The sequence below is a fragment of the Alosa alosa genome, chromosome 23 (genome assembly GCF_017589495.1).
Source record: "Alosa alosa isolate M-15738 ecotype Scorff River chromosome 23, AALO_Geno_1.1, whole genome shotgun sequence".
Lineage (NCBI taxonomy): Eukaryota > Metazoa > Chordata > Actinopteri > Clupeiformes > Clupeidae > Alosa > Alosa alosa.
In genome coordinates this window covers 8,232,712-8,255,475 of record NC_063211.1, presented here as the reverse complement: position 1 = coordinate 8,255,475, position 22,764 = coordinate 8,232,712, and the positions used below count along the sequence as shown (strand labels likewise).

Genomic DNA, 22,764 nt, shown 5'->3' with positions numbered 1-22,764 from the left:
ATCCTCAGGAAGGAGGAAACCGAAAAAAAATGACATAGGGTATTTCAAGAGAAATAGCGCTGTATATGGCAGCAGCACAGCACACGACCAGCAAGGGCCAAATGGTTGCTTTTACTTTGAAATACTTATTAGGCCGGAACTGTTGTGGACGTAGATCCATGTAGGCCCCCTAAAAGTAAGCCAGCCAGTGAGGATAAGAGAACTTTCTTGATTTTGGATAGTCTTAAGTTCTAAAGATTTTAAATTACAATTTGAGCGTTTGCATACATGGGTCAAATTTAAGGTGTTTGTTTTAACTACGTGTTTATAGCTTTGTATCGAGGAGAAGTATTAAGATTTTTAGCTAGCTAACATAGCCTACCAGGTTTGTGGCTAGCCGCCCGGCTAGCAGACTTAAAGGAATATTTTTACATTTTCATTCGACATTACTTCAGTCAGCACAGTTTTTCTTGGATACTGTATCAAAGGTAAGAGGAAATTTCGCTCTACATTGTTATAGCAATGATAACAACATTCATGTTCTAGTGGCACAAAGTATTACACCTAGATCTAGTGCCTAGCTACGTAGCCTAGCTTACCGACAGCTAGCTGGCTAATTAGGTTAGCCTCCTAGGTAGCCTGTTGCCTGGTATGTGACACGTCTCTGCGAAGACGACTCTCGATAGACGGCTAGTATCGCTAAGTTAATGCTACCAGTCGAGACAAATGCACTCTCGATCTAGTGCTAGTTCATTTTAATCACATACACGAACATGTAATATGCTTTTTATTCCATGAGTTATCAATAATCTCCTAATCCTGAGGAGGATCATTGACGTTACAAGATGTTTCTATGGAAGTGACGTTAATGTTAAAGGTTTGGTTGCAAATCCTTGCATAGATTGGTGTTAACTTTAGTGCTAGCTGGGGACCGGATTTCGTTGGGCGTTTTTTAACGTCAAAGCTATCCGTTTTAATCATGTTTAAGGCATTTAATGTTAACTGTTGTAAATGAACATGACGTTAACAGAAGGCTACATACAAGGTGTCACAACGTCAAGTGATTCTTGATCAGGTTCTTGGACCAAAACACGTTCGGTCCCTGTTGGTGAAAACACAACTTAGCAAAGTGACGTGAGGGGATCTTTATCATGTACTGGATTCACCAAACAAACTGAAACCAGCAAGTTGGATAAATCAAGAGATGAGTGAAATTAACGTCACTCATCAAGTTGCATAAATTAAAGGTCTCATCTCATCGTTTTTTCATTAATTTTGCCATGGTCTCTAGTATTAATGAATGCCCTGTGAGCCGGTTTTGGTGAAAAAAAAATGCTCTCCTGCGTCTATTTTATGCTGTTCTAGTTTGGTGGGGAAGGTGGGAGGGGAGGAACGACAGGATTTGCCTCTTGCTCATGAATATTCATGACATGTTAATTACCTCACCTCTGATTGGCTAACAGTACTGTGACGCTCCCTCCAGTGCGTCCTCATCCGATTCTGCCTGCTATGCTCCATATTCATAGCCTAGAAATCTAGACGCACCCTAGCAGCGGCAAATTAATTTGCTCAGCCTGTACGTCTAGTATCAAACCATAGGGATTTCTATTGGCTGACGCCGTGGACCTCATCCAATCACAGCGCTCTATTTTGTTAGAAAGTCTTAAGGCGGGCTTAACAGGATAACGACAGTCCTGCCACGGTGAACAACAAGGAAGGTGGCTATCGCGAAAGAAGAGCGGTTGTTTGAATCGGCGTTGGCGTCAACTTTGGAGAAGTTGGACTGCATGCCTAGGCAGTTTGAAAGACAATTCTCTGCCCGCCCCTTGGATTAAGCGAGGTGAATGGTTCGATGCCAGACTATACATTTCAATGATATAGGATGGCCCGCCAGGCTACCATATTCAACTTTACAGTGCTAAAACTCGAGTCAAAACTGTTGCAAAAATGTCTTCGGAGATACAACTTAATGTGTTTGATCCTAGTATCCGAGTAGGAAGAAGAACCGCTTCCTGATCGTTTGTCGGTGAACGTTGGTTTAATAGAATGGTAACAATTGCATGTCGGCTTAAAATTTCTTTACACAGTCAAAAGTCTTTGCAATCTTCCTAGTAGATATTTTACTTCACAACACAGGTTATAAGCACCCTAAATGCAGTTCAGCCACTGACCTAGCCTGCTAATTGTATGCTATCGGAATAGATAGTTATGGTTTGAATTCCATGATTCCATGTCTCTGGTTCTACTCCCACCTACTTGAATGCCCTCATACAGACATACGCTACCTCCAGACCGCTGCTCTCCTCAGACGAACGACGTCTAGCTCTACCGCCGGTATGCTCAAGCCAATCCAAACTTTTCTCATCTGTTGTTCCTCGTTGGTGGAACACACTGCCAGCTCCTAAAAGGGCAGACATCCTTCTCCATTTTCAGAAAACTCCTGAAGACCCAGCTCTTTAGAGAACATCTCCTCTCATAGCAACACTTACAACAAGTCTTACTGATCCTAGCACTCACCAGTCGTCTCAAACTGACAAGTAACTGTTAAAAACAGCACTTACTGATGCACTTATTCTTACTGTACTCTTATTTGTTGAGAACTGCTCTAAAACTTAAACTGTTTACTATGTTGTTAGTCGCTTTGGCTAAAAAGCGTCAGCCAAATGTAATGTAATGTAATATTGCAGTCTATTAAAATAATGCAAACACAAAACAAGAACATCCAAACTATGCACAGAATTAACAATGTCCTCTTTTTGCCAGACGATGCAGACATCTGGCCTACAGATCCTTTGTAAGATGGTGCTGGGATTATTTAGGGAAAAAGGTCTGAGTTGTTGTTTCGGCTTGTGTTGTCCTGGGTATTCGAAGGGATAACACACAAAACACATTCGTTGGCTGTGATTCTATTACATTGCTCATTGATTGCGCTGGGCCATAGGTGGAGCCATCAGGTGTTATTTTGGAGATGGCACTTTCATCCTCCTCCTCCTCTTGATCAACCCGAGGTCTTCTAGCTGGCCTTGGATGAACAGGCTTGATGGGAGTAGAGGTAGCAGGCCCCCATATCCATGGTGTATCCGAAGTGCTTGTATCAATACTCATACTTTTCATGAAGTATTCTGTTTAGGTACCTAAAGTAAATAAATGTGTATTACTGTCAAGTTACAAGATACTAACAGTACACAGGACATTCACTATCTCACACAAAACTGTACTGGCACAATGGAAACAAAAATATTTTAGTGACTAGTAAGGTGTATGATGTACTAAGTAGCACACCCACAAGAAGACATTCAGTAATATCAATTATATCTGTTATGCAATTCATGGGTTTCATCAGGTCCATTTACACAGGTGTATTAATCAAGCACCATGCAGTCTGCATTCATAATCGAGGTACTTGATTTTATACACCTGTGGAAAGTGACCTGATGAAACCCATGAATTGACTTTCCCAAACATTGACGAGCACATAAGAACCTGTATTAGCCTACTAGAAAAAGACTTCTAGAAACTAACTAGCACAACAATAAAAGTTAGATCACAAACCTTTGCTTCTAACGTGATGACCTAATGTAGGCTAGAAAGCTATGTAGCCCAACATGAGGATGTGCTCTGGAAGACATACAAAACAGCAAGTAATCAAACAAAACATCATTGTAGGCCTACAAAGGCCAATGTAATAATGGCAAGAAGACATAAATTAGACTGAAGTGTAAATACCTGGGCTCTAGTGATAGCAACTTAGCCTAATAGTGCACGGGTATTGTGTTTTTGATTTTCCCTGTTTAGACTAGAACAATACTAGTCCTTAGTTGAGCATAAGATATTGTTGCCAATATTATTATTTGTGGTTTAACGCTTAGGTTAGAAGATTATAGGTTCAACAAGCTAAATCTCTGGGTAGTGTGGTCATACAGTTTCTTATGAGTGTAGCTACACCAGGCACATAACTGAAGCATTCCGTTCGCGTTGCGTCTTCTGCAACAATTAGCTTCCAATAGGTCTAATCAGAGCCATATAAAGGTAGAGTTGCGACAATGGGTGTTCAAAATTCGTTAAGGTCACGTGGTTCATGTAAACTTCAAATAGTTCCCGGAAGTGATTGACAATGGATTAGAATGCATTAAATAGGCTACTGTTCAATGATAGACAGAGCCACGATTTTGGTTAATTGACAGTCAATAAATGCATTGATATACAATATTTATAACACAGTGTAATTATTGTGTAAACTATGTAGTTATCCTACCATTACAACAATATTAAATTAAATTCAAGACCTTATATCTTAGCCTGCTATATAAGGTGACGTTTTTCCGCCCTTTTACGTATGTGTCACTTAATATTAATTTCTGTACAAAAGAAGAGATTGTTTAGAAAACGCTATTGCACCCATGCCATAAGTGTATCTAAATTATCGCTATATAAAATAAATGACCTCGTACAGTGACTCGAAAAGCTGTAAACAGTGTTTTTGAGACTGCGTGTAGCCTACAAAAGCGCATGGAGCTCCTGTGAAATTTTGATTGCAACGAGAAACTGTAACACAGCTAGTCTAACATAACTTGTTTGAGCTTTCTACCCCGCGTTTCCTCTGGTAGTCACTGATCTGAGCTAATGAGCGAATTACCTAGCCAAGCCTAGCCTATCGTCGCGGCAGAATAAAAAAAGTTTAAAAGTTTTTTAACATCTCCAGTGTAATGGTGGGCATTCTAAGTTAACCGTAGCATTAGACCTACCTATTTAGTAACCCCATGGTACTGAGAGTGATCATAATAAAATATAAAACGTGACATGTAAGTCCTTCGATAAATAACCAGGATATGAACTCAAACATGAACAGCATTTTGTCATCGTTTGTCATTCACCGTGCTGTGAACAGCAGATGCTAGGCTAAAGAGCTTGAGATTCAGACAGGTGAGCACCTGGAAATGGTGTGCATTGTGTCAGAAAATAGCTATTTGATCAGTGATCATGCATCAGCGGAAGCTTGGTTTGAAACTTTCTGGGGATGGGGATTTTACACGATCCTTCATCACTGGGCTAGCCATCACTGGGCTAGTGTGCCCTGCTGTGTTAATATGACCTGCAGATGCTAACAGCTGCAGCTCCCTCAAATCTAGGTTCTCTCATGCATAGGCTAGCTTTTGCCAATGAAAATGAATGCAAAATAAAAAAAACAGTCCTGCTCCTAACTGAAGAAACGTTTACGTTACCAACAATGTTAACAACAAACTCAGTTTCACTGCTGCAAGTAGGCCTACAAAGTTGGCTGTAAATATGCTTTCGCCATATTTAACTTAACCAGCTAGCTTTGTGATAACAAAATCTTACCTTTTATGTGTTTAGTCCACTGAAAGTTATCCACATATCAAACGATTAAATCCACAGTTATGGAGGAATTGTTTTGGGGAAGCAGTTGCACTTTATCCCACTTTTGCTGCCCTTTTTAAAATGAAACCACTAATCCATAGCCTAGATGAGCATTGCATAACGTTACAACTATGTTGACATGATGGTAAAGCTAAATGCCCAAGACACGTCACGTCATAAAAGTTGTAGGCTACAAACGCAAAAACTTAATGACAGCTCGTTTGTGGTGTTGCCTAGTGCTGCCTAATTGAAATGGTATAGGCATCTTATATTAGGTTATTATGTGTGGCACATTTATTGGGCTTTAGCCTCTTTTTTAATTTATTTGATAAGGAACTGATAAAAACTGAGCAGCAGAAAAGCTGTCATAGTCGATACATAAATAGTTTATTATTATAATTAGGTTATTAATACTATTACTTTACTACTATTACTGTTTGTTACTGTTATTGTTATTATTATTATTATTATTATTATTATTCGGATGAGCCAATAATGTAAATCTGAGTCTGAAATGTTGGCTACAAACAGTCTGTAACTGCACTGCTGCTATTATAAATGGTTAACTTTCGGGAACTATTTGAGGCTTCCATTAGCCGCCATTGTTAAAAAAAAAATGGAACATTAGCGTCAATGGAGTTGTCGCAACTCTACCTTTATATGGCTCTGGGTCTAATCAATGGAAGTAGCTACACCTGGCGCGTGGCCTGTAGGCTACGTTCAAAAAAATAGACCATTCCTCTAATGGATTTTACCAGAGCCCATTCTCTGATTTTACACGTCGCGAACAGAACACTTCAGTTACGTGCCTGGTGTAGCTTCCTGTAATATAGGCTAGCCTAAGCCTAGCTTGTGCCCTTTTCATGCATGCTAACATGAAGAATATGAACATGCTATTTTGTAACAGTCGTTAAGTGGAAAAGTTTGTTTGTACTTACAGCCTGTGAGCTGGTGATCGATCGTCGTGACGTACAGGTCCAGGTTTTAAGAACATCGATGCAAAACCACTTTCTAACTGTAGGCAGGCACAGTGAGTGTGGTCGAAATGATTGGAACACAGAACTAATGTTGCACTATACTTCGGTGGTGGTGTTCCAACAATAAATTCCAACCATTTCTTCCTCAACTCTTCTTTCTAAGGCAAGACATGCAACATTGATGTGTTATTGCCACAAATAACACAGGCACGAATTTGCTCCATGTTAGCAACTTGCTGTTAGCTCCTACTAGCTGCAGAGAGACAATCTCCTGGCCAAAACCTTCCTGTCTTCCTCTGGGCGGTCACAAGTCAAGGTGGGCGAGGCCATGAATAATTGTTTTCCCTGCGGCGTCACAGGGCAGGGCTTTTTTTGATTCGCTTGTTTTTCCGTGTATTTTCTTTCATTGGCTAATGCGGGCAATGGGGGTAGAAGATAATTTTCACGTGCAGCATGCATATGCAACTTGGAGTGAGCTATAGTATTTCGAAAGGAACAAGTATTAAACGGTTTCTCGGTGAATGAGACCTTTAAGAGATGACTGAAATTAACGTCTCTCATCTCTGTCACAGGTTGTCCTCCACATCACCATGAAACTGTACAGTTTGAGTGTCTTACACAAGGGAGCCACAAAGTCCAACCTTCTAAAAGCTGCCTATGACCTGTCATCCTTCAGCTTCTTTCAGAGATCCAGGTAAGAAAACTGAAATGCATAATACTGATCGTATTTTTAAGTTTTACACAGAAGAGATGTCAGATTCAGTGTGCTGAGCTTTTGGTGTGGGAGTTTGGGTCTTTTCTTGTTGTGTGTAGCATACCATTTTGAACAGATAGGTCTAAAATGGCATTAGTTTTCATTCTCTTGATTTCATCCTATTTGCAGTGTGCAGGAGTTCATGACCTTTACCAGCGCACTGATTGTGGAGCGGTCTGGTTTGGGAAGTCGGGCATCTGTGAAAGAGCAAGGTTAAAGAGCAATGGTCACCCAAATGGGTCTCCCTGACCCATTTGGGTGACCCTTTCATTGAAGGATACAGTGGTCTTAACATGTTGCAATGATATTACACCAGTGGTTCTTAACTGGTCTGGCCTTGTAACCCACAATTTCCCCATGTTCATAAAGTCGCGAACCATACATTTTTTTTTTTAGCGTTCAAACCAGTGGATATGGTGAGCCACATGGTTAGACACACAAAGGGCCAGTGTAGACCTACTTGTTTGGAAAATGCGGATGTTTGGCATTACATTTCTGAAGTCGTCAACTCCTGATGTTATCTTTCAAAGTACTCGACAGGTTTGACTTTGACAGGGGTGCCTTGTTTCCATGTGGCATTTTAGTTTGAATGGTTTCGTGCTCTCATGTGCCAGCAATTCACTGCACACCACAAACTGGGGTTTCCATCCTCTGTCATATTTTGTTCTCAATTTAAGTGAATCCATATCCTAGCCTACTTCAAATATTCAGGGTCGCAGCCTACCAGTACCGGTTATGTCTAACATGACCGGTCACATAAACATTGTCTATGTCCATGGTAATGACTGACATTGGCTATGAATAAAGTCTGTTAAAATAACGGTCCAATATTAGATCGGATAAGGTAGTATTTTATTTTATTTTTTATCCACAAGCTCCACGACTCACCCAGAATGGTTCTTCGACCAACTTTTGGGTCCCGACCCACCAGTTAAGAAACACTGATATACACTGCTGTTCATCATGACAAATGTGAGCAGGCTTTTCTGTTGTTTCGTCATCAACTAAATTAGTTTCTTTCTTCACATAGAATACCTATGTCACGTGTACGTACGAAACGATTCTCTTGGTGCAGTAGTGATCGCGGACAGTGAATACCCATCCAGAGTTTGTTTCACTTTACTTGATAAGGTATGTATAGGCCCAGCGATTCACCTTTGTTATATCTGCAACAGTGTAATTTTTTGTCAAAACAGTAGCATTGCCTAGCAAACTGTAGCAAAGCTCTGACAGCAAATTAACATACATTTTAAAAACTAGCGCATATAGAACAATGCAAATCTTCCAGACACTGAAGTGTTTATTTGCTCTAATTACTTAACTTAACCAGTGTTTATTGGAGACTCACTCAGTATCATCAGTGGATTTACGGCACTTCATCAGATTTGTATCTGCCTTGCTTTTCTGGTCAAATTTGTTCTTCCAAAAGCAGAATATCTGATTGCTCTCTACTCTACAGTGAGTGGCAGTTTAACGTTACCCATGTGATACGGATAATTCTGTGTCCCATGCTTATTTAAAAGGTCCTCTGTAAGCAGAAATCTGCAAGGCTATGGCTGCAGAGATGTAATCTCCGTACTGGGGTTCTCTGTTGCAGGTATTGGACGATTTCTCGAGGCAAGTGGACCGTATTGACTGGCCTTCCGGTTCCCCAGCGACCATTCAGTTCAATGCCTTGGATGCCTACCTGGCCAAATACCAGGTGAGCAGCATACATGCGATCCAGCACGGCCTTGCTGAAGCATGTCGTCCCCTATTAGGACTTGTGTTTCAGGGATGGGGCTTTTTTATTTCCTCTTGTAAGGGACCGTTCGTTATTTATAAACGGGGTCACCGGAGGGATTTTGAGTGCTTCAATCAAAAGTTGTATGACCCTCCCCTGCCTGCAGGAAAATGTTCAATGACCCACCAACAGTCTTCTCAAAAAAGACATGACCCTCCCCGGCCAATTGTCGATACCTTCCACCCACGCTGAAAAGCGTTATGAAAACACGTCAATTAAGCTATCGTTCTAAACTCACCCTCTGCTTTCTGATCTTACACATCACACTTCACCAAGGTGGCCATTTCAGTAGATTTACTCACTAACATTGTTGTGGAAACCCAATAAGCATGGAAACTAAATGCACACTTCCTGCAACTGCATTAGCCTACTTGAAATAAGTTACTCCTCTAGTAAGTATTCACATGAAATAAAACAATAAAACATTGAGACCATTCAACAAAGCACACTGAGTAATAACAAATTCAACACATGAACTTGTTGCCATGGACTCGTCTCTAGGCTTCCTCAGTCATTGTAAAGCTGCCGAAGCTGAACATTATCCAAAACTCAGTTTCTCAGACGAGTGTCAATTTGGGAGCTTGCTACACTCCTTCCTTCTCAAATGACTTGAAAAGGCCGTTTGCACAATTTCACAAATAATCACAGGGACCGAAAAATACCTAACATGCCAACTTTTTCCGGGTTTAGGCCTATCATTTTAACTTTTCCCCGCTGTCTTGCCGTTTTAATATTTTCCCGTAGAATATCCCATATTACTGTAATACTCTCATAACATTAGTCCTGCATTCTGGCCTGTCTCTGTGTTGTCCTGTTGTTACCCTTGCCCTTCCAGAGAAACAGGTGTTTTTAAATCATTGTTTTGCTTGCTTGAATGCGAACTCGGAGTGATGTTAACCTACAGTAGGCCTATTTTAAGTTAACGACGTGGTTGTCGTGAGAGCACGATTCATTGGCGCTTGCAGTGTTCGGCCGTAGGCCATGTCTTCGTGCGCACCTGCCAGTCTAAGAGCCAAAGAAATCCCCCTGTATATTCACTCCAAGTTGGCCTTCCATAACTAACCAACTCTACACTGTAGACCATAAACTGGCTATTTATATGACCAATTTGTTCAACTTTATGAAGCAGAATTACGCACTGCTACTTGGAACGTAACACATTTTTGTTGGCAGGAGAGAGAATGACAGCGATTAACAAATTGCACTTGTTGCTGGTTTCTAATAAATAGGGCCTACTAAATATTTTTTTGCAAACAACAAAAACAGAAAGGATGGAGACAGCAAAGCTAGAGATGGGCAGGAACAAGGTCAATTGGTAGAAATGCTTGTCAAAATGTTAGGAGCTGGATGTGTGGATGAATGAAGCACAAGTATGCTTTATAAGCATGCACACTGTTTAAAGTTAGGATAAACTACAAGTAAACCAAAGTTAAATTTAGCTTTTTTAGGGCTGGATAAAGTTGACCAAATGAATATAGGCTGTTAGGCGTGAATAAAGTAGGCTACTTTGTTGCTCCAACCCTTCCAAAGTTATGGGGACGGATGTTGACATTTTCCGTATTTTGCGTGAGAAACCTGGGAAATCTCCCTTATTTTCATTGTTCAATGTTGACCGAGCTATGGAACGAAAGAGAACGTTATATGGCGACAGAAATCAACAATCAAACAAGCCACTTTGATTTTTTGCTGTTTTTATTAGCCTAATACAAAAGATGGGTGACCCCCTTCCTAGATAAAAAAAAAAGTTAGGTAACCCTCCCCTCAACAAAGAATAGTAAGACATGACCCTCCCCTATTTTCCTCCGGTGGCCCCGTTTTATAAATAACGAACGGTCCCTAAGACACCTTTACTCTCCCCTCTTTACTGGGTTACATAGTATTCAGTTGCGTAAGAGAAACAATCTTGTCTGTTAAACTTTTGTGATTATTCATTACAGATATATACGTGAGTCCCTGTAATGTGTCACTATTTAATGCAGATTTAAGTATTTTGATATTCACACAAACAATTCATATTCCTTTCCTAGAATCCCAAAGAAGCTGATGCCATGACGAAAGTCCAAGCCGAACTAGATGAAACAAAAATTATCCTTGTAAGTTGTCATTAGAGACTGACAAAATACTCTAATCCACACTCCATCCAAGAGGTTGCTGTTGTTTGTCATCAGATGTCATTGGTATTAGTCCACAGTCCAAAGTTTCTATTGACCTCTCACAGCACAACACAATGGAGTCACTCCTGGAGCGAGGTGAGAAGTTGGATGATTTGGTACAGAAGTCAGAGCACCTTGGCAACCAGTCAAAAGCTTTCTACAAAACGGTGAGTTGGGTTCTGGTCATTCTTGCTTTAGAGTCCCTCTGAGGGGTTAAGGCTTTCAATTTCTGTAAAGCTCCTTAGGAATTGCACATGTAATTCAGTTAGGTATGGATTGTGGTAAAAAAAAAGTACACATTGTCTCTTGTATGCACTTGAACTAAGCATGGATCTGTCTTTTTTTTTTTATTTTTTTTTTTAATTCAGGCAAGGAAACAGAACTCGTGTTGTGAGGTGATGTGATGTCAGGGGGTGATGCGACAGATCTGACTCCTCCCAGCCGCCATCTTTCTTTCTTTCTTTCTCTTTTTCTCTTCTTAAATCTCTTTCTCCTTCTCTGTCTCTGGCTGGGGCAGACGCATTACAGCTCTCAGATGTCACGGAGGAAACGAGGGGGGATATTCACAGGAAATGAAGACTTCTGAGGGAGAGGCAATCACAAAAAAACGGTTCATAAGGGGTCACCAGGGGTCTGATTTCCCAGAGTGCACCACACATGTGCTGCTGCTTGTCTGGAGATTTAGTTTAAGGGGGTGTGAGTGCAGCCAGTGCAGTAACCTCAGGCCCTTCTCCCATGGGCTGGACAGTGGAGTACAGGCATCGCATAGAGCGAGGGCCCAGTGACCCCCACCCCCACCGTGCCTTACTTTAGATGGCCATTTGTTTCATGTGCAAAACACCCCAACCCTTCGCATTCCACACAGAAATGAACAGACATGTGTAGAAAGCTGGCCGCCTAATATGCAATGTCTGTAATGTTAAGAAGCACTACTGCATCTCCATCTAGATCATAGGAGAGCCGAAAGTGTTCAGTGCAATTTTAAAAGTGCATTTGATGGAACTCAAAACTGTAGTATCGCTTTAATGTGGTGGTGTTTTTGTATGTCGAGTTAAACTCTCATTGTGAGATTCGACTGAGTACAATGATTTTTTTTTTTTTTTTTTTGGATGTGTTGTAAACAGTGTAGTGTGCGTGTAAATGTGCTGTAAGTCTTAATGACCAAATTTATAGATGGGACAGTCGACTGGAAAATCATGATAATCTTAAGATGGACTGTAGGGGGTGGGGTATTACACAATAAAAATGGTCTTATAACGTCAGGTTTCCACCTGTTCTGTCCTATAACAAACTGACAACATACACTTCTTAAAGATGTGCATGTATTTAACGAGTCACTCTTCACTCCATCTTCCTTAAGCACACGTGAATATCATTGTATTTCATATTTGCCGCCAGTGTTCAGGGTTTAGTGAAATGTAAAGCATCACAGCAGTGTGTGTGTGTGTGTGTGGTCACATGATGAAATCAGTCCCCGCCCTCTCATTGGATGTTAAAGCTGTTGTCAGTATTCTGTATGGATATGGGCGGATGTGTTTTAAATGTCTACGGTGTTGTCGGGCACCTTGAAATTCAGGTGATTTAGCAGATTGTTGCCTAAACTGCTTTTGGGTTTTGAGTACTTAAGAGATGTATTGTTGATCTGTCCCATAAATGGAGGTGCTTGAAGTTAGACTTGACTTCATACCTCAGTTGAGGAAAACCTGAGGCTGAGCCAGAAAACATCCTGTTGTGTGAAGTGTGTGTATTTATAAGTAAGCTCATTATTATAAACTTGAAGCATAATTTCACATGAAAAATCTGTCCAGTCTGTCTATTTAACTTGACGGTGGAGTAAGTTAGCCTCCACAGACACCCAGGATAGTGGACAAGATAGCCTCCATGTTCTGATGGGTATAATACAAAGCAAGGTTACTGGTGTACCCTGGAAACTTCAGCAGTAACCGCTGATCTCCAAAAGAATGCTTTACTGCATGAATTGCCTCTGAAGTCACATATTGTTTTGAGATTACTGGTAACTACTGATGTTACCTGGGTGAGCCAGAGACCTCCCTTCGTAGTATCCCCCTCTGCCCTGGCGAAGCACGCCACTTTCCAGCTGACCGACAATCTTGGCTAGAGCCTGACCGTGAGGGATGTGGTGGTGCAGCAGTCACCTTGCAGATGCCAAGCTGTCAACCCTCACAACAACACAAATGATCCACTGTGTGTTAACTGTGGTTTGAGCCATGCTTTGCGAAGAACCATCTTGGGGAGTTAAAACCATCACGCATTAAGGCGATTTGGTTCCGCTTACAAACCCACCCACCCCTGAGAGAAACCACAAACACAGTTCCATTGTACAGTTTTTTGCTCAAGATCCAAAGTAATTTATCCATAACATCATATACATGTTTTGTGATAGTTTCTGTGAATCCCCTGTTAAAGCTCAAACATTTCACTGTTGCCAGGCACATTTACTAACATCAAAACAGGTATATTTCCTTTGTCATGTTCATTTGCCATAACTCATATTGATGGAAATAGTCATATTCATACATAACTCATATTGATACAGTAGAATTACTACCTCAGTTGAGGGTTTTCAAACTGTACTCAAACTCTAAATTGAGCTGTTAAGGCATTCGTTGTTACATTAGGCTTGTTAAGTTAACCAGGAACCATAACGTTTTTGTTAAGATACACCTACAAGCATATAGACCCTTTCAACAAGGTAAACAAAAACAATGCTTGAACGTTCTATTTGGGCCCCAATCTACTTCCTCTGCATTAAGATAACATATGGAATGTTAAAAAGGAAGTCTTGTGGGGCCAACTATGATGCTGATAATAGAACTCTCTTGAAAGGGTCCATAACACACCATTCACTCCAACATTGCAGTAGCCCTTAGAGATCTTGGGCCTAGTTACTGCCCTTATGGAACCTTTGACAAATAATGGGCAAATAGGTGTCTTTCTGTGAGTGGGTGTGTGTGTAGTCCTGTGCTTATTTAAATCAATACAGAAAACTTTGTGACAAGTGTTTTGAACACAAGACTTGATGTTCTGATGATGCAGTGCAGCAGTTTGTGTATGTGTGCTTTGGTGTTTTTTTGTGTGTGTGTGTTATCAAGGGGATAGGGATATCCTCTACACCAATTGCTTCAGGGGGACCTTCAGAGGTGCCTTTTTTTTCTATAATTTGCCAAATTGTATTGGGCCATTGCCACGCAACTTAAGTAGGGGTCCGTTTCCCCAAACCATAGTTGCTAACAAAGTTAACAACTTTGTTGGTTGCAATGCAATTTCCCCATTGTCAACCAACCAAGTTGCTAACAGGTTAGCAACTATGGTTTTGAGAAACGCACCCCAGGTTGGCAACGTGATTGAAGCATTCCTAACAGATTCTAAAGCTGCTTGTAGCACATTTCCTTAATGTTGTGACATTGTCTGAGTGGATGGTTTAGAAAAGCATAAGATACGCTCCAATGCACCTGACATTTACTAATGAATTTTCTGCTCCTTCAAAAAGGTATATATATTTTTTGCAACAGCTGCATATTACTCCATAAAAGAACTGACCACTATTACCACTTACAATGAAATATGCTTCTGTCCGTGTTGCCTTATTTTAGCTGCGTTGTCATGTCTCCTGAAGAATCCAAGAAGCGCACATGCATCCTCTGACATGATGTCTATGTCTATAGTCAAAATTGCCAAAATTGCCATTTATATATTTCCCAGAAGAGACAATGGAAACAAAGTGTTGTAAAATAACTCAATGAAGTGTTACAAAGTGTTGTAAAATAACTAAATATATGTAAACATTATGTAACATTTTATTTGAATTTGTGAACTAATGACTAATTGTTTCTCCAAAAAAGGCTTTGTATTACCCAAATGAACTATATCTACTATTGAACCATGCCAATTATGCGATTGCTGTGTGGTGAAGAAACTTGTTTATCACTTCAAATTATACAGACAACACTTTGCAAAAATTGTCAGCTCCTTATTTCTCTTCATATATGAACATATATTGGAAATACACAGTTTGCACTCACTATGATTAACTTACATTTGGCTCATAGAGCCATTGCTTTTATTGTAGCGGAAGAATGCAATCTGAACCATTCCACAGAGGGCTAGTCTGTTGAGCACACACAGACCAAGCAAGAGTAAGGCCCAACATCAACTTAACATTTTACAATTTTACAACTGTACAAAAAATATAGAAAACATTGTTTAGGCCAGTGATGCGTTCGCAAGACTGTCACGTTTTGACCTGAAAATACAGGTATAAACTGCCTACTTCTCAGCTCTGCCTATTTATCAATATAACTCCTCAAAAATATATTTTAGTCCATGACCACTGAAGCATGTTAAAGGATATTAACAACTGTCTATAGTTGCTTGTCACATGATTTCACAGAACAACTTGGCCTCTGTGCAAGTGTTGTCAAGGAGACATGTCAAGAATATTGCACCTTGAGCATTGCTGAAACTCTGGTCTCTGCTCATGCAGTCCAAGTAGATTGATGGCAGGGGTCTTGAAGGTCTTAACAGACAAGTTCCTTCAACTCACATAATTTCCACAAAACAGCTTTATGACTTTCCTTCTGCGCTGGCTTTGGATTTTTTGGATTTGAAGCGGAACGTCTTCAGCGGGTTCTTGCCCCTGGCATTTTTCTGTGAGCACAGGAGATGACAGTATGATTGTTATTGTATAACTTCCAATGCAACTGTGCTTATGAAGCCAAATCTGACATACAAAACAAAGCTTCTATATGGGTACAAAAATCCACAAACGTAAAGGCTACATTTAAAAGGCTTTAATATGGAGCACTTCCGATTATGACATGAACGTGAACAATCGTATGGACCTAGGCTCAGGCAAATTCAATATATTTTCTTAATTTCCAAGGAATAGACTGAGCTATTTATGCCCTGAAATAAGTCAAAAGGCTTCACTCCAAGCGGATACCATTTAAAACACTTTACAAACACAAGGCAGTTCTGACCTTAAAGTCACTTTTGATAACTCCTACAGTCTTGGGCTTGAAATTCCTTCCTCTTTTCTTGCGCCCAGTCAGCGGGTTGGCAAGTCCTTTAAGTGTAGGTGGGACTATGAAGAGACACAAAATATACACTTTGAGATCACAGACGTTTCTCCACATAACTTCCAATTACTTCACTTTTGTGTAACAGCTATCAGATTTCATGAGTTAATCTATGTAGCATTTATGCTTGTAACAGGTTTTAATAACAACTTACTCAAATAGTCTGGAACATTCTTCATATGCGGTTTAATCACTGCAGGATGAAGGTCCTTGTCGTGGCGCAAAAGGTGAAGGTCTCTGGGATTGTCCTCAAAGTACGTCTAGAAATGTAAAAAATGGAAATGTTACTGGAAATAAAACAGTTGAATCTGATTAGAGCAGATTTGAGGTCTGAAAAGCAAAACAAACCAATTCAGCTGCCTGACACACTAACACATATCTACCAAATCATGACATCAAGGGTACCTTCAGCCTCTCAGAGTTCAGCAGCTCCTGCTTGATCTCCTTCAGTCTGGCTTCTTTAACCGACTGTTTTGTGACGGACCGCATGGCATCCTACGGGCACATGTTCATCTGTATTAGTCATGAGTTTCGCTCACGAATGAGTGACATCCAAACAATGCACAGAACGGGCAAAACCTGGCTTCAAGCAATGTCCACAGTTGCTGACAAGTTAAATCAATCATTTCAATTCCAATGATGACTAAAAAACAATGAATCGTGCTGAGCCACAAATAAAACAATGTGGTCTACCTACCCGACAACGGTATCTGAAGCCCTCAATCTCCTCCATTTTAAACCCATATGGTTGCAGCGCACACTCTGTGTTTTCTGTGATCATGAGAAACACAATATTTGAGTCATTATCACAGTATGTTTCCAAGCCATCATCTTATCATTACAATGGTACACTACCTTTGGTATGGTAATCAAATAATGTCCAAATTATGTCCTTTACAACATTATACTTTTGGCTCCGGAGCCACAGGTCAGTGAACCTACCTGTGAGTGCACTTTCCACCTCTTCCAACAGAGGGAGTTCTGTGTGGGAGACAAATGTTAGGGCAGTTCCAGGGTTGTCTGCACGGGCCGTTCTGAAGACAAAAGTGGAGGAAAGTGAAGATAACATCAAGTGAAGTGAAAATGTATTAGGTAGCAATGTACCAACAGCAAAATGTGTTTTTTTTTTAATGGCATATACACTGCCGTTAGAAGCAATAGCGTTCAACAAAAGTGTTGACTTGCAGAAGCTCACCTGCCGACACGGTGAATATAGGACTCGACTGTGGGTGGGAAGTCAAAGTTAATGACGTTGGCCACGTTCTGGAAGTCTATGCCTCGAGACACACCATACTCCTGATCTTTACTCCTGCAAACAGAATAGACATATCCCTACTCATCACATTCCCCACTGTATTAGACACACTCGAATAAGAGTTATATTTATCTAATATTAATCTAATCTTGTATAAATAAACAGTACTTAGGTATTTATTACATAATAGGGGTGTAACAATACAAAAATCATTGTTTCGGTGTGTACGTAGATTTTGAAGTCACCGTTATTTTCGATACGGTAGACGGGATGTAACGATTACCGGTATGATGGTAATAAAAACGCGATAAAAATGTTGACGATAATAATTACCGTTTTCATTTCAAACATCATGATTATCACTGTTGATTACCGGGGTGTGGAAACCGTGTGTTTAATCCTTCCCAGCTTCATCCGAGCCTGCTTTTGACATACAGTAGGCCTGGTACAATGGAACAAAACTGGTACCCTACTGATTCTGTTGTCTAATTGATGGTTTTAACTACGATTCGGATTAGGCTACACCTGATTTTAAAATGCGGAACCTTTTCACCGCAAAATGTGCACTGTATCATGTAGCCACTCTGCGTCTTTTTATGTTTGCATCCACATTAAATCCATTCCACTCACGTTATCAGGAGAATACAGTAGCCTAAAGTTAATTTTGAACGCATACTTTGGTCTCACTCATTGCATCCAAATAACAGAAATAGCAAACTCCAAGTTATGGTAGGGTAAGTTAAGCTATAAGCACATAGCCAATTAAACATGAAGGAAAAAAGTGAACGGGACACTTTTTGAAACTATTTCAGCTCGTGTAGGCCTATCAGTGCTTTCTGAACATATTGAACACACTTTTAGAAATACCGTGATAATTTTGGTCACTATAACCGTGAGGTTAAATTTTCATACCGTTACATCCCTACGGTAGACTAGGGCTATTTCACTGGGCTAGTGAAGAAGGCCCAGCAGAGACTTTACTTCCTGAGAGTTCTCAGGAAGGACAACATCCTTCAAAAGCTGCTGGTGTCATTCTATCGCTGCTCAATTGAAAGTATTTTGACATATTGCCTCTGTGTTTGGTTCACAAGCTGCACTGTGGTACAGAGGGAGAGGCTCCAGGGGGTCATTAAGGCAGCACAGAAAATCATCGGCTGCCCTCTTCCCTCTCTGGATGAACTGCACCGTTCCCACTGCCTCAAAAAGGCCAATTCCATCCTGAAAGACTCATCACACCCCGGTCACAAACTGTTTGAACTAAGTATAAGTAAGTATATATACTCTTTTGATCCCGTGAGGGAAATTTGGTCTCTGGTCAATCTGTGAATTACTGAAACGCACACAGTGTACACAGAGTGAGGTGAAGCACACACTAATCCCGGTGCAGTGAGCTGCCTGCATCAACAGCGGCGCTCGGGGAGCAGTGAGGGGTTAGGTGCCGTGCTCAAGGGCACTTCAGCAGTGCCTACTGGTCGGGGTTCGAACCGGCAACCCTCCGGTTACAGGTCCGAAGTGCTAACCAGTAGACCACGGCTGCCCCAACTAATGCCATCAGGCAGGAGATAAAGATCCATAAAAACCAGGACAAATAGGCTAAGAAACAGTTTCTACCCAACAGCCATAATCTCACTGAACGGTGCTACCATAGCATAGCTTTATGTTTTACATTTTATGAATGTGGATGTGGATGTGTATGGGTGGGATGTAAAGTTTTTATGCACTTTTTTTATGTCCATAGTGACTTTTTTACTTATTTATTGCTACTTTTGCACTGAACAAGGAATGCACTTAATTTCATTGTACCTGTGACAATGACAAATAAAGATATTCTATTCTAAACCTGTAGGTACTGCTAACTCAAAATTCACTGACTACATTGCTGATGCGCAATGGGAATAGTATTTTGAAAAGATGTCCAATGTTTATTGACTGAACTGACATGGTCTGCCACTAATATGTTTTTGTGCGAATTTGAATTTGAAACATGCAAACAGCAAGCAAACAACATTGTTATTGTTACTAATGTTACAGACTACATTTGGTACAAATCTGTATTGAACCTAACGCCCTGTACCTGAACTGTTCGGTACAAATACTCTAACATGACCTAACACATGATTCCCAATATCCAATTCATAATGAGGCCTGCATTCATTTCTCTTAGCACAGTGCTAGTTGGATGAAGGAACTCTAAATACTGCATTTACAATGACACCCAGCTTTGTGCCTTAAGTAAACCTCTCACCACTGTAAAGCAAAGGGGTGTGATGGATTTATACCTCACCATGAAATGTCAGCATCCGTTGCCATGCAAAATGCGGCAAACAAATTGTTGCATCTTGAATTTGGAAGTTATAAAAATAAACTAAAATTTGACTAATTGCACAGCCCTTGCATAGTTTACTGTGAGAGAGTACATAAACCTTTACATATGTGTATTTGCCAAAACCTAGTCATCTAGAGAGCAGTCCATAAGCAAGGCATAACACAACATCTATTTCCACGTCACGTCTTATTTCTTGGTCTTCTTTTCCGTTTACTTACGGTCCTCCTTTGCCCGTAGTCTTCTTCTTCTTCTTCTTGTCCTTCTCCTCCTCCTTCTTGGCTGGTGCTGTGGGATTCTCCAGGCCCTGCTCGTCTGTGGCGATGATGTAGTCATAGAACCCCTGATTGAACTGACTGATGATGTGACACCTGCACAGGACAACGTTGAAACAGTCATATGAGCATTATGTATGCAGCAAATAGTTTTAACCGATTTAGCATGTAACATCTGTCTGAGATTAAAATGTTTGTTATTTAAAGCTGCTTTAAGCGATGTTAAGCTTCTCATCTCCTCACCATCCGCTAGCTGCCTGTCCCCTGAATACACTGTAAAAAAACTTGGTCTCTAAACAGGCCAAGCTCTAAAAATGGCAACAAAAACAGCCTGGTGCAGCCTGTACCATGAAACATAAACTTTTCCAGCCATTCACCGATGAGATGTGTGTTCAGAAGAGTATCAATTGCATCAGGGGAGGGAGAGGGAGGGCCGAGGTAGCTCTCTGTTTTGTTTAAACGTCAACAGAAGTAACTTTGACGGACATAGCTTAGAGCACATTTAACAGCTGTAGTTATATGAAAAGCTTCTCAATCTGGTATATTTGAAATTGAATGGACCTTTGATTTCTTTGCTTTGGGAGAGTATGAATATCCACAGGTTCAAGTTAATCTTTATTCTTAATACTAATACTTTACAGTTCTAGGTTCATACACAAGCAAACACACACACACACACACACACACACGCACCTGGAGTGCACAGGAAGCTCTGAGTTCAGCACACAGGCCGGGATGCTGAACTGCTCAAGGAAGAGTTTAAGGCGGTAGCAGCGGTCCACGGTGCCTACGAACAGCAGCGTCTTGCCACGCACCAAGCGCAGCTTGAGGAGCGTGTAGATGAGCAGGAACTTGTCCTCCTCCTCACACTTCACACTGTACTGCTGGAGCTGCGAGCTGTCCGGCAGCTGAGAGCCCTGCAGCTTCAGAGTCACCTGGAACACCAAAGCAGACACCGTGGTCCGGCCAGGCCAGGGGACATTAACGAATGTGGACTCCACATGGACATGCAGTGAAAACAGGATGAACTTGCACACCAAACACTGCCGATTTTAATTATGTAGACTTGTTTAATAAAGAAAAAAAGTGAAAAGGGCTACCCAGTGTAAAGCGCAAAACATTTTCAGTGTCAAACATTGGTACAACACTCCACATGCACATAAATGAAAGCCTCACATCGTTACCATGACGGCCACAGCAGATACTGCCGTTTCATATCTCAATCACAACCAAGGCCACAAGGTGTAGGTCTATGCAGCAACACTGTGCCTTTGACAAGTGGGCAGTAGCATCCATATAACACTGTACTTACAGGGTTGTGAAGCACCAACTCCTTCAGGGCCTGCACATCCTCATTCAGTGTGGCAGACATGAGGAATGCCTGGTAGATCTTGGGCAAATGACTGGAAAGGAACAAACCCAACACTGTCACTCAACTGACATGCATAACAGCTCAGAATGTCTGTGCTTAATGAACACTGCATGTATCACATTGTAACAAACACATTACAATCAGCTCCTCCAAGCTCCCCTCATTCTGTAAAGCTATAGTTCCAGATGCATGAGATTTTTAAAGTAATTTTACATGTAAAAAGCATATGTACAAGCTCATACCAAAGCAGGCTCTTCAGGTCTGCCTCAAAGCCAAAGGAAAAGACCAAATCTGCCTCGTCGATGACCAGCATCTCCAAAGAGGAGTGAAGCACCAGGTTTTGGGCATTAATGTGGGCCAGAACTCGTGAGGGAGTCCCCACCACCACATCAGGTTTTTCCATCAGGATAGGCCTAAAGCAAAAAGCACAGCAGACTTGTAGTAGGTTATGCTATAACAATCACTGCTATTATTTATTACACAACTAAAACACATTAAGACTTGAAGCAAGCAGGGTGTTAAACGTTACTTCACATCTAAACTTCCAGTGAAGTGTGAACAGTATGATCTAAACCTTCAGTGCAGTGTGAACTTACTTCTGAGCTGATATGTCTGCCTTGCTAGAGATATCTGCCACTCTGACATCCCTAGCGCAGAAAGCCGTGAGCTGGCGGACCATGGTCTGGACTTGCTGTCCTAGTTCTTTGGTGGGCACCAGTATCAAAGCTCTAACAGCCTGTTCGCGCACGGTCTGTCAAACAGAACAGGGAACGCTTCAGTCATTCAACAGTCCACAATAACAGCTGGAACCAACAGTCTCACTGACCTGATGTGTGACAGAAGCCTGACAGACCTGTTTAGACATCAGAATCCGCTGAATGACGGGGACAGCATACGCAGCAGTTTTACCAGAGCCAGTCCTTGCTCGTGCCAGGAGGTCTTTACCTTCAAGTGCCAGTGGGATAGCTTTCTCCTGGATCAACGTGGGCTGTGCCCAGCCCAAGTCAGCAACAGCCTGTCAACAAATACATAACAAAAACATAAATTGCTTGTTACCAAGAGGTCAAAAGTCAAAAGGAATGATAATCACTAACAATGTTGGCATTTGAAGGCAACAAATCAACGGATCATTTGACATGCTAACCCAACGTTTAACGCTATACGCTCCCTGCAGCAGGAATCTCAGAGCTCTACACACAACGCATTATTTCAAGTGACACGTAAAATGACAAATCCAAGCAGGAGTAATCACACAAAACGAACCTTTAAAAGGCGATCATCTATGCCCATCTCGTGGAAGTCCACTCTGTCGGCAGCCATTCTTCACACGTGTGTTTGTCTCGCGACTCTCGCCGAGTTCCAGGGGAACAGTACAATGCTACAATACAGGGGAACTGTGCACTGACACCTGCTGG

General features: G+C 41.2%; 2 protein-coding genes across 2 annotated transcripts; one reads left to right on the top strand and one right to left on the bottom strand.

Annotated features, from left to right (window-relative positions):
• Nucleotides 1-119: 119 nt before the first annotated feature.
• Nucleotides 120-12,596, top strand: ykt6 (YKT6 v-SNARE homolog (S. cerevisiae)). Its single transcript, XM_048234249.1, has 8 exons — nt 120-467; nt 6,908-7,029; nt 7,219-7,301; nt 8,120-8,220; nt 8,687-8,791; nt 10,900-10,965; nt 11,091-11,192; nt 11,394-12,596. The coding sequence occupies exons 2-8, from the start codon at nt 6,926-6,928 to the stop codon at nt 11,427-11,429; spliced, it is 597 nt and encodes a 198-aa protein (XP_048090206.1). The 5' UTR covers nt 120-467; nt 6,908-6,925; the 3' UTR covers nt 11,430-12,596.
• A 2,477-nt stretch (nt 12,597-15,073) lies between these two features.
• On the bottom strand, nt 15,074-22,715 carry ddx56 (DEAD (Asp-Glu-Ala-Asp) box helicase 56). Its single transcript, XM_048234248.1, has 14 exons — nt 22,613-22,715; nt 22,203-22,364; nt 21,946-22,100; nt 21,592-21,762; nt 21,290-21,380; nt 20,671-20,912; nt 19,924-20,073; nt 17,320-17,433; nt 17,067-17,158; nt 16,822-16,895; nt 16,530-16,619; nt 16,279-16,384; nt 16,026-16,129; nt 15,074-15,693 (listed from the first exon to the last, which is right to left on the bottom strand). The coding sequence occupies exons 1-14, from the start codon at nt 22,667-22,669 to the stop codon at nt 15,610-15,612; spliced, it is 1,692 nt and encodes a 563-aa protein (XP_048090205.1). The 5' UTR covers nt 22,670-22,715; the 3' UTR covers nt 15,074-15,609.
• Between the last annotated feature and the right edge of the window lie 49 nt (nt 22,716-22,764).